The sequence below is a fragment of the Humulus lupulus genome, chromosome 2 (genome assembly GCF_963169125.1).
Source record: "Humulus lupulus chromosome 2, drHumLupu1.1, whole genome shotgun sequence".
In the NCBI taxonomy this organism is placed as follows: domain Eukaryota; kingdom Viridiplantae; phylum Streptophyta; class Magnoliopsida; order Rosales; family Cannabaceae; genus Humulus; species Humulus lupulus.
The window spans coordinates 150,083,932-150,096,178 of NC_084794.1; the positions used below are offsets into that span (position 1 = coordinate 150,083,932).

The 12,247-nt window shown below is 39.5% G+C and overlaps 1 protein-coding gene across 1 annotated transcript; it reads left to right on the forward strand.

Moving 5' to 3' along the window:
* Positions 1-513: 513 nt before the first annotated feature.
* LOC133814840 (uncharacterized) lies at positions 514-1,002 on the forward strand. The gene has a single exon (XM_062247750.1). It carries the CDS (start codon positions 514-516, stop codon positions 1,000-1,002), a length of 489 nt encoding a protein of 162 aa, XP_062103734.1.
* Positions 1,003-12,247: the final 11,245 nt, after the last annotated feature.

The following is a 12,247-nucleotide window of genomic DNA, read 5'->3' on the forward strand; positions in this document are numbered from 1 at the left end:
AGGCATGTGATCGTTGTCAACGAGTTGGTAACATAACGACCAAGGATCAAATGCCTCAAACCCCTATTTTAATTCTTGAGATCTTTGATGTTTGGGGTATGGATTTCATGGGACCGTTCCCCTCCTCTTTCGGCTATGAATATATTTTATTGGCGGTAGACTACGTGTCTAAATGGGTGGAAGCAATTGCAACTAGAACGGATAATTCAAAAACAGTAGTGGATTTCATTCGCTCCAACATTTTTGTGCGTTTTGGTACACCTAAGGCTATACTTAGTGATCGAGGCACTAATTTTTGTAACAAGAGTATAGAAGCATTGTTTCGACGCTATAGTGTAACTCACAAGGTGACAGTTGCTTATCATCCACAAGCCAACGGGCAAGCAGAGGTTTTTCAATCGTGAAATCAAATTGATCCTTGAGAAAACTGTAAATCCAAACCGGAAAGATTGGAGTACAAGGCTTGATGATGCTTTGTGGGCGTATCGTACGGCATATAAAACACCTATCGGTATGTCACCTTATCGGTTGGTGTATGAAAATCCTTGCCATCTACCGGTTGAGCTAGAGCATAAGGCGTGGTGGGCTGTAAAGAAGTGTAACATGGACATGGTTCCTGTAGGACAACAAAGAATGCTTCAATTGCATGAGTTAGAAGAAATACGAAATGAAGCATATGAGAGTTCGAAAATCTACAAGGAGAAAACCAAATCTTTTCATGACAAACATATTCTTCAGAAGAGCTTTGTGGAAGGTCAGAAAGTTCTCATGTATCACTCTCGCCTTAAAATCTTTCCTGGAAAGTTGAAGTCTCGCTGGTTAGGTCCGTTCATTGTTACGAAGGTTTTTCCTCATGGAGCGGTCGAAGTTGTAAGTCCAAGTACCGGAAAGTCTTTCAAGGTGAATGGCCAGAGACTGAAGCCTTATTATGAGTCAATGGCTGAGGAGGAGCAAGTTCATGTGATGTACCTTGAAGACCCAGTTTATGTTGATGAAGATTGAAGTTCTGAGTCGAGCTAGCGACGTTAAACGTAGCCATCTTTATTGTTTTCAGTTTTAGTTATTTTCTTTATTTTTATTTTTAGGTTGAACATTTAGTTATTTTAATTTTTTGTACTCTGATTCTCTCTTTGAACCGTGAAAATCATGAAAATAATAATAATAATAATAATAATAAAATAAAAAAAATAAAAAAAGAGAGGGCAGAAAAAGGCATTCTTGCCGCGGCACATAAAAGCCTTGCCTCGGCACGCACCATAAAAGCCAAACCCGTGAGGCTTGTGCCGCGGCACGAAAAACCCCTGCCGCGGCAAGGGAAGAACCCCAGAAAGCCGAACCTTCCCTGCCGCGGCACGTGCCCAGAAATCCCTAAAACCCTTTTTTTCTTTCATTTTTCCCATTCACTCACCCATCTCTCAAAACACAAACCTATCCTACAATCCCCACTCGTTTTCCTCTCCTAAGTCCTAAGCTTCATTGATCTCTCAATCCCTACACATAATCACCCCATCAATCACCCTATTCCTCATACTCATCCTCACTTCTCACCTTCATTAATCCAAAGACCTTCCCTATTCCATCATCCACTATACCCATTCCTCAAAATCACCATCATTAGCCACCCATTACTTTCATTACCGATGGATGTTTGCATCATCAAGCACATTTGAGAGTGTTACATCATCAAGCATCATCAAGCACATTTGCATCATCTTTGGGTTGGATTCAAGGTATTTTTCTCTATTTGCAAGCTTTGATTGATGTTTCTCAACTTCTAATTCCTCAAAGAGTGGATGGGTTTTGTTGGATCTCCTACTTTGATTTTGATTTCTGTGGTGAAAATGCTTGTATATTGAGTGTATCTACATCTTGGGGGTAGTTGATCAAGCCATAAACTTGTGATCTCTGAAGTTTAAACTGTGCACTCTATATGTTCGATGAAATGTCACATTGAGTTGAATAGCCAGATTTGAGAGTGTTACATCTTCTACTTTGTGCGGTGCCATACGTTATTACTTATAATCACTTTTGAAGTCATCAATCATCAATTATTTCCCGTGCTATAATGTCAAGCAAGCGATCACGAATCGAAGCAGGGCCGTCAAACATAGCCAAAGTCAAATATGATACCAAGAAATTCACCTCCAAAGAAGCTTTCGAAAGTTATAAAGAGGCAATTGATAAGAAGAAAGCTTGGGTGGCTGAAAGGGGCTTCGATCTAGACATGCATCACCCTTATCCGAGGTTGATGAGTATAATTGACTAGAGGGGCTGGCAAAAAATATGTGCTCAACCACAGCCTGCAGTAGTATCCGTAGTTCGTGAGTTTTATGCCAATGCCATTGATCGCAAGAACTTACAGGTGGTGGTTCGGGGTGTTCCTGTTGCTTATTCAGCTTCTGCTATAAACCGTTACTACGGTTTGCAGGACATTCCAAATGATGAATTCAATGCCTCTGAACATAACTTGGATCCTGATGCCATTATTCAGGCTATTGGCATTCGACGAGCACGGTGGAGGACGACAGAGAATGCCTTGTCACACAAACTGGAGTCCAAGTATATGGACTATGAACTTAAGGCATGGCATCGTTTTGTTGGGGCAAAACTATTCCCAACAAAACATTTTGGAACAGTTGATTTGGCCTATGGGAATTTGTTGAGGGCTATTATGACCAACGAGACTATTGACGTTGGCAAGATCATTCACGCCTCTATTCTGAAGAGTATGGCTAGCACACAGTACGGGTTCTACCATCCTTCATTAATCACAGACCTATGCAAGAAGGCCGGTGTACGATGGAATGATAATGAGGAGGTAATAAACCCAATGCATATCATTGACAGGAATACTATTCAGCGGTTTGACAAACCCACAGTCACATCTTCTGAGCAACCTGCATCTTCTTCACATGCACCTGTTCAGCCTCACACTGGCCGTACCAGGACACTTACTGATCGGGTTGCCACTATGGAGACTGAACTCTATCATGCTCGTCTTGACATTCGAGCATATCATGAAGAGATGGTGGCCCACAATCAAAGAATGATGGAGTTTGCTAGCTATCAGGACTTGTGCTTCAGGATGCAGCAAACCAATTTAGGGGCGGATATGTCTGGATATCCATCGGCCCCAATGTGGCTGCCACCGTATCCTCCAGCTGTTCCAGTGCCGCCGAGTCACACTCAGGAATATGGAGATGTTGATGAAGCAGGTTGCACAGAGGAGTTCAACTATGATGAGGATGACACTTTTAGTCGCAACTGATGAGGGAGTTTTCTTTTTTCTTATTTTCTTATTTTTCTTTTATTTTCTTTTATTTTCTTTTCTTATTTTTCTTTTATTTACTGTTCTTGTCTCAATTTGTACTTATTTCCATTGAGGACAATGTTCAATTTAAGTGTGGGGGATGGGTAACAAATTGTTTGTCTGGTTAATTGTCTTTGTTTATAAGTGTTTGTGTGTGTGTTGTTTTGTCTTGTGTCTTGGGCTGGTCTTATTGAATGCAATGGTTGATGATGAGTTTATGAGTGACACTAAACTTTAATGCTAGAAGATGTTGGATAGATTATGATTCGTGTGATTGACTCCTGTTTTGATGGCTACTTGAATTTGTGATTTAAATAGCGATTTATTACAGTTAGATTTGCTACTTACTTGTTTTAGGAATAGTTTATGCATGTCGGAAAAAAAAAGAAAGAAATATAGATATATTCAACTTAGCCCCCGCCACTCTAGAACACACTAGTTAATTGCTTGAGGCGAAATCATAAGTGCACAGAATTAGGAAAATGATAAAGGCAATTTCTTTGGATCGTTTGAGCCTTTCAAGCCTACCTTATCAATAATGTATCCTTAGTTCCCTGTTTTGAGCTTTATAGACCATATTTTTTCGATGAAAACTCATTACTTAACCCAAAACCTCTTTATTTTTTTTTCTATGTTCATAACCCTTTGCACCATGGCTTAGCTAGTTAAATTTCTACTTTGGGATGAAAGGTTATATGAAAAAAAAAAAAGAGAAGTATAGTTAGAGTTTCTGTATATGATGTGGTTATAAGTGTGAAATCTCCTATTTATCCCCAAGAAATATGTTAAAAGCAAAGAAAAAGAAAAAGAGAAAAGGAAAAGAAAAAAAAAAATTCTTGCATGAAAATAAGTGTGGGGGAAAATAGAGAGATCAATAATGTATGAAAACTATGAGGGAATTGGGGAAGAAGATCCAAAGTAGAAAACGAAAAAAAAAGAAGTAAATAAAGTCTATATTAGGTATGCTATGGTGTAATATGAGCCTAAATGTATCCTTCTCATCTACCCTGCACCCTAGCCATACATTACAAGCTGATAAAGACGTTTTGATTTTTGATTCTGTGTGTTTATATTAGTGGAGAGTAATTGGTTATTGTCTATGGAGTGGTTGTCCTTTATATATATATACTCATTTTCTGATGAGGGGCTAGTTTGTTAAAAAAAAATTGAATAAAACGACATGTATAAGATCATCTTGATTCAAGTGAGCTGGTAAGTATGACTGTTATAACTCGTGGTTTAAGAAAAATTTCAAGTGGTTCATCAATTTAGGAGTTGAAAATATGATGGTTATGAAATTCAAAGTCACTATAGGATAATATTTTAGTGTAATTCTCTGAGACAATCATCGTATTCAGTGAGACCGCCTTTGTGTTAGTTTTTAGTTTTGTTTAGAGTCTAGTGGGTTTGCTAAGGGACTAGCAAAGTTCAAGTGTGGGGGAATTTGATAAGTATATTTTTGTATAAAGTTTACCTTTCTACTTATCAGATTTTGTGTTCATAAGTAGTGTGTTTGGGGATAGTTAGAATCGTTTTGTTAATTTGTTTCATTTAATCTAAATCATTATTTTTAAGGATAATTGTATATTTTTGATGATTTTTGGTTGAATGATGATTTTGTAGGATTCTAACCATTGGAGTAAAGTGTTAAAGAGAAGAAAAATCAAGAAAAGAACGAAAGTACGAGAAATCTGAGAGCTTGCCGCTACAGGGAAAAGTCCCTGCCGCTACAAGGCAAGTCAGAGAGTTCCTTGCTGCTACAGGGAAAAGTCCCTGCCGCTACAAGAGAAACAGAGAGTCTCGTTCCGTGGCAAGGAAAGTTGCATACCGCGGCACGCAAAGCCTATATCGCATATCTGAAGCCTCATGCCGCGCGGCAAGGAAATATGGCTGCCGCGGCACGCGTTTGAATTCAAATTTAAATTCGATTTTTCTTAATTTTTGGACGGGAAATAAAAGGGGGATTAGGTCATATTCGTGAAGGAAGTTTTAGATACACGATTTTAGAGAGAGGAACACAGAGAGAGCGCAGGAGAAGAAGGACGATCGCATTCAACTTTTTCAATAGTTTTCTTCTTCTCTAAACTCTTCTATTCTTTGATTTTGGTTATGTTTTTCATCATGATTGTTGGCTAAGTTCCTTTTAGGTTAAGGGTTATTCAAAACCCAGACATGAATGTTTGATTTGAGATGTGAATATTGTTCTTGATTTCCATAATGTTAAATTCTTCTATTCTTCTATGCCTATTGTATGAAATATTGTGATTCCTTGTTAGGGTGTACAACTAATTGGGGCTTTCATTATTTTACTGTCATCTTAGAATTTCTATTCACCTAATAGTTTAGGATTCTGAGTGTTTGTGATAAATTGCAATTGATGATGTGGTCAAAGGCGCTGTTGATTGTGATGAAGAATAGAACCTAGGTTAAATGAATTAAATGCTTCATTGATTTATTGCCTAGATTAACCTATCTCCACTGTTGTTAATGATTTTACTAAATTGAATGAATCGTATGCTTAATAGGTTTGTTGTTTGGTAAAAAGAATTGATTATTGAGCGCTAAGCCATAATTGATTGTGATAGGGAGATTGGGATAATTGACTGCTTAAGCGTTATCTGCGGGGTTAATAGTTTAATTGGAATCGGAATAATATTTATTATTGTTGATCATGCATGATTGTCTGAGGTGGAGAATAATTCTTAACCGTCTTTAAAATCGTTGTTAATCTCTTCTTGCTATCAATTGTTTTCTTAATTCTTGCTTTTACTTTTACTTTTCAGAAACCCCTTTTCCAATTTAATTTTGTTAAGCTTTTGTGAATAATAAACTGAATATAGTTCCCTTGGGTTCGACCTCTATTTGCCGTTATACTAAATAATTGGTTTTAGAGTAAATAAAATATTTGTTAAATTTGGTACGCAATACGACACGCATCAGGTAGTCCCTTTAAATGTTAAGACAATGCATCATAACCGAAGGAATGATACCTGACATGTATTTTGGTGACCAAGCAAAAGTGTTAATGTGTTTTTTTGAGAAAGTCTACAAACTGTAGTTTCTCTTCTGTTGGTAGGTGGGCACTTACCAGCACTATTTTATTTTTATCTTTTTTTCGAGGTGTATTCTTCCAGTTTATCAACGACAGTAAGGTTGCATTCTGGAGAATCTTCATCCTCGACGGTCTAAAGGAATGCTGGTAACTTGCCCATTAATTACTATTGATCGCTTTAGTTAGCAGTACTTGTTGAGTGCATGTTAGAAGTTTTCTTCATAGTGATAAAAAAATTCCTCACTTGCTTCGGACAACCTCTGATGTCTATGGTATAGGTTCCATCAAGGGACTGGTAGTGCATAACCTGGAGCAGGGTAGATACGACACCCTGCATATTGTGAATCCAACTTCTACCCATTATGGAATTGTAACTAGTTTGTGAAACTATGACAACAAAATCCACTTCCATAGAACATTTTTCCACATGCACCTGGAGCTTAATCGCTCCTTTGGGGTATACTTTGAAATTGTTAAAACAAAGAACCATGAAAGTAGTGGGCCAGATCTTGGATTCGTTAATTCCCTTCTTCCAAAATGCTTTCCGAAACAGGATATCCACACCGCTTCCGCCATCTAATAGAACTTGGCCCAGTATGCACTAGTCCACTTGGAGCCTAATTATAAGAGGATCATAGTGCAGAAGCTATAGGCCACACAGATCTGCCTCGGTGAAAGTAATTAGGGCTGCAGGGTAGAAGCGTTCCTCGACAGTTATGAAGTTTACAGTTTTTCCGAATGATCTGTAGAGTTTGACATGATCTTCCATTCGCATCAGATTTCTAGATTTGTGATCGTCTTCGGGTGTTGGTTCAATTATTCCATGTATCATTGGAATCCATTTGCGTGGTTGTTGCTGAGCAACAGGTACCGCTTCTACTGGCGGCACATATGAAGTAGTTGGTGTGGTTGTTAGAATTACTGGTAGAATTGGGATGGTAACAGAGGCTCCTTTAATGTATTGGGTCAATCGTCCATTGCGCATGAGTGCTTGATTTTTCCATACCGAATCTTGCATTCTACGATTGTGTGGCCATGCTCTTTATGGAATGTACAATTCCTATTCTTGTCTCTTTGGTCAACAGACGACTGCATCTTTAATGGGGTCCGCCAGATTTGACTTTCTTTGTTTTCCTCATAGGTTTTTTTCCTAGGAAATGCTGAATTCAAAATTCGAATAATGAGGGGGGCTCATTACTAGTTTTGGATCTTTTAGGGTTCTTTTCATCTTTAGGATTGATTGGCATTTTCTTGTCTGTTCTGACAAGTGGAAGCAGGTCATTGGTGGCTAGAACAAAAATTGGGGTACGTTTCTTCTGTGCTTGTTCCCGTGCTTCCAGAACGCGGAAGAACCCTTTTGCTCTAACTTGTATGCCATTGAGGTCAAACGGTGGGGTCATAGTGAGATTCTCGTATAAAAGTGTAACGCCCTGGATAGCCAAGACTGTTACACTGTGTGTTTATAAAGGTGCAAGACTTGCTAATCAAGTCATTTAATTAGAAACGTGTTACTGAAACTACAGTTGAACTAGGGTTAAAATATTTTCATCCCAAAAGTTACATTTCTTATAATCAAACGTTTTCTTTTACATGGGATCCCAGAAGTAGTAAAGTTATAAGATAGTTTACAAAATTTTGGGATTAAAATACAGTTACTAGCCACTCTAAGGAAAAACAGACAATAGGGCTTTTCTTGTCCTGCCCCACTCCTCGGCCGTGGCGGCCGATCAGCCGATTATGTACATTCAACCCCGAAGCTCTCCATCTTAGGACTGGTCCAACTTGCCATTTCCTTTACTTGCACCACGTAGCACCCGTGAGCCAAGGCCCAACAAGAAAACACAATAACAGATCATAATCATCAAGCAAACAACCAGATAACTCATACAGTATAAACATGTACTCAACAGTCCAAACATTCATATTATTAAAGTATTCAGCATACCAAGTACATCATTTCATGTCAATATTCAGCGCACATATGATAACCAGGGTTAACGCCCTTATGCTGCACCCTCTATTTATCCCATTGACTCTGACCCGCTTAAACCTAGCTCAATGAATATTAAGCTGTCCTCAGCTACCAGTGGCCGAGTCGCGCCCTGTGTGCAAGTACTGTTTATGGTACCCTTAGGCCGTTTATCACATGTCCCATGGAGTAATACCATCTATGACATCATACAGTTATAGGGAGCTCTTAGTCCCATCACAAACGCATAACCGGGTGTAGTTTTCTTACCTTTAGATTTCGATAGCTTTGTTCAAGTCGATCCTCAAGCACGATCCCATCTGAGCCCTAGCGTACACCTAGTCGCGGTCATAAGTTAGAACCAACTTCAAACCTCAATTCCAAAACCTAGCCTCGGGACCAATCCTGAGCCCTCGGGAAGCCCTAATTGCACCAAACGGGGTGGTGGAATCAAACCCCGAGCTCTTGGGCAAAAACCCTTAGAAATAACCCAAAAAACCCTTTTTGGGAACAGGGTAGTGCTACAACACCCTAAGGTGGGCGCTACAGTGCTACAAGCAGAGCCATCAGGCTCCCAGATGCCCAAGTCTAGCGTTGTAGCACCCTAACGCTAGCGCTACAGCGCTAGTCACAGCCAGACACTACCCAGTTTTCTCCTCTTCGAATTTCCTCGAGCCAAACCTTTCCAAAACTCAATCAAACCTCAACCAAACTCCAAAACAAGCTTCCCAACATCCTGAAATCATCCTAAACAACCTAACCACCAATAATTCAATCACATGCACCCCAAAACACAAAATTCACCATGGCTGAACCTAGAGCTCAAAACTCAACAAGAAAAACAACTAAAACCACAGAATTCAAGTGACCAAGTTCATAACTTCTTACCTTCAGTAGAGAGGTTCAACCTTAGGCTATCCTCCACTCTTCCTTAGCTTTCAATCCTCAAAGCTTCAACCTCAATTCCCTAGAATTCCCACCAAAACTCAGCTCAAAATCCATATTGATACTAAAAACCAAAAACTGAGTTACAACCTCAAGACCTTACCTCAAATGATGAAAAACCCTTGCTAACTCTTCAAACCAAACCAGGGATCCTAGCCTCAAGCTCCTGCCCAAACTCTCTCTGAGTTTTAGCTTCAAATTCCTTCAAGAGATGGAGAAGAAACCTCCAACTGAGAGAGAGAAAAAAAGATATTCTCCTGTTTTCCCCTTTCTTTCCTTTTCCTTCTTTTCTTTCTTTTCTTTTCTTTACTTTAGACTTCCAAAATTTTCTACACAATCCACTAAAGCATAAAGCAACATAACCCTTATCTCCCATTTTAAACATCAAAAGACCAAACTGCCCTCCCATTTAAAACTAAACTTTTAAACATCCTAAGGGCATTTTAGTCATTACACCCAATTCCCGCTAATTCCTTGAATGTCTCTAATATTTACCGCTTACTTCCTGACACCTAACTAATCACCATTTATATTCCTCAATATCAAAATAGACTCCAAGATATTCTCTGAATCCCCAAAAATACTCCCAGGTTCGCCCCGAGCCAGGTATAAATCCCCGCTGTGACTTTTTCCCTGAACCGCTCACTAGGATCGCCTCGAGTCACAGATTACAAATATATCCACATAATAATGTGGTCTCAACAATTTATCACATTTATTTACATTTATGCCCTCAACAGGCTAAAATTACAAATATGCTCTTTTAACCTAGTCAGGGCCAACATGCATACTAATACACATAGTCATGCATCACAGATATTCAAATAATCATATACCATGCTTTTAATCATTAAACCACATATAATACAGTTATGCCCTCCCGGCACACTAATCAAGGCCCTTAAGCCTTATTAGTGAATTTGGGTCGTTACAAAAAGCGTATCTACTTGTAGGATTTTGAGAAAAAGGTTAGCAGCGATGATGGTATCTAGGTTATGGATATGGTGTACCAAATCAATGAAACATTTAAGATATGCTTTTGGGTGTTCATTCTGACCTTTTTCTATGCGGTAGAGGTCTCCCATAGTTTTGGGTGCCTCTCTGTCCGCGATGTATTGTTGTAAGAATTGCTTTTGAAAGTCACTTAGGCTATTGATGGAACAAGGCTGTAGTTGACTGAACCATAGAAGTGCGGGTCCAGTGAAAGTAGATGAGATGACTTTACAGTGAATGACCTCATTATCCACTTCCAAGGATATCTTTTGTTGGAATTGGAAGATATGATCTAGGGGATCACCTCTTCAATTGAGGGCAAGCAACTCGGGATGGCAGGATCTCTGACGTTAAGTTAGTAAGAGGATCTTCCTTCCAAAAAATTCATCAAGACCTCCTTCATCATTTCATCCTTCCAGCCCTCTATGAGTGGGCTTGATTGCGATGTAGAATCTTTACATTGATTATGATTCTTGAATCCATCTCTGGTCTCATTTCCCACATTGTCGATTTGTCATGCTTAACAACAGGTCGTATCACGATCTTGATGTTGATGACGGGAAGCTGGTTGGCGATGATATTTATTTACAGCAAACATACGTCTTATTTTGTCGAATAGGTGGTGCCTCTTGGTAAACGCGTTCTTTGTTGGCAGAGCCATTGGACAGTGTATTGAGATCATTTCCACACATATTTGAGATGTGTGGTTCGAGACGACCCTAGTGAGTGAATTAGTGGAATAGTCACAGTGGGTTTAAATACCCGGCTCGGGATGGGCCCAGGGGTATTTTGGGAACTTAGTGTATTCATAATTTATTGGGTAACAGGTAGTTATTTGGTGGTTAATTGGGTATGTTGTGATTAATTGAGAACCTTAAGTATAATTTGAGGATTTGCAGGAAGTAGGGGTAAAATGACTAAATTACCCTTGGAGGTTGCCTTGAAGGTCAAGAGGGGCTGGGGGCAAACTAGTCATTTGACCATATAATTAGAATAAGGGTAACCCTTTGCTAAAGGTTTAGTCACTCTGCCATACACCAGCTCTCTCTCCCCTTCTAAGTTTTCTCTTAAGCTAGGAAGAGTGGAAATTCTTGGGGCTCTTAATCTAGTGATGAACTGAGTTAGAATTGAGGACTGGAGGTAGCTAAGGAGTACCAACAGCTTGGAGAATTCAAATTCTGCTGAGAAACTTTGAGGTATAAGGCCTTTACTTGTAACTTTCTGTAATGTTCATGGTGGATTAAGGTTTTAGGACCTTAAGTTGTAACTGTTGTGTTGTTGATTATCGTGTATCTAAATTGCTGGAATGACTTGGGTGGTCTATTTGAGGGTAAAATCTGAGTTTGGAGTGGTTTGGGAGAGGTTTGAAATTTATGAAATCACTATTTTTCTTGGTTCGTGAGGTCACGTCGTGGCCTGCATGAACTCGGAGACCTAAGAGTATTCGATGAATCACCTTAACGTCGGGACTCTGGGCAGGGCGCACTGCGGAGCATGTCCAGAGAAAATGAGGGCTGGGCTCTTCGACTTGGGGAGAGCTACAAATTTAATGTGGGGGAACCACGACTTTAATTGAGGGGTGTCGCTGCGCCAACAGAGATTTTTGGTCAGATTAGGGTTTTAAGTGCGGGAACTCAAACTTAAGGTCCCGGAGGCTAGAATATTATTCCAAATTTTTAATTGGATTAGGGTTTGATGGATATTTCTTATTATTGCGTTTTGACTACGTTTTCACCGCGAAGGCTCAGGTTTAGGGGATCGTGCTCGGGATCGTCTTGTGCTGTTATCTCGGGACTCAAGGTATGAGAAATGTTTGTGCCTGTAGAGCTATATTGTGCTTAGTGTTATGTGTATTGTTTGTAACTATTACATCATACATGTGTTTGTGACAAAGTGGATAAGGTTGGGATCGACAAAGGCCGGGAACGGCAAAGGCCAGAATCGACAAAGGTCGGGAACAACAAAGGTCGGGAACGAC

What these genes read in the sequence shown, in the direction of transcription:
- LOC133814840 (XM_062247750.1), top strand. Translation starts at nt 514, where the DNA reads ATGTCACCTTATCGGTTGGTGTATGAAAATCCTTGCCATCTACCGGTT.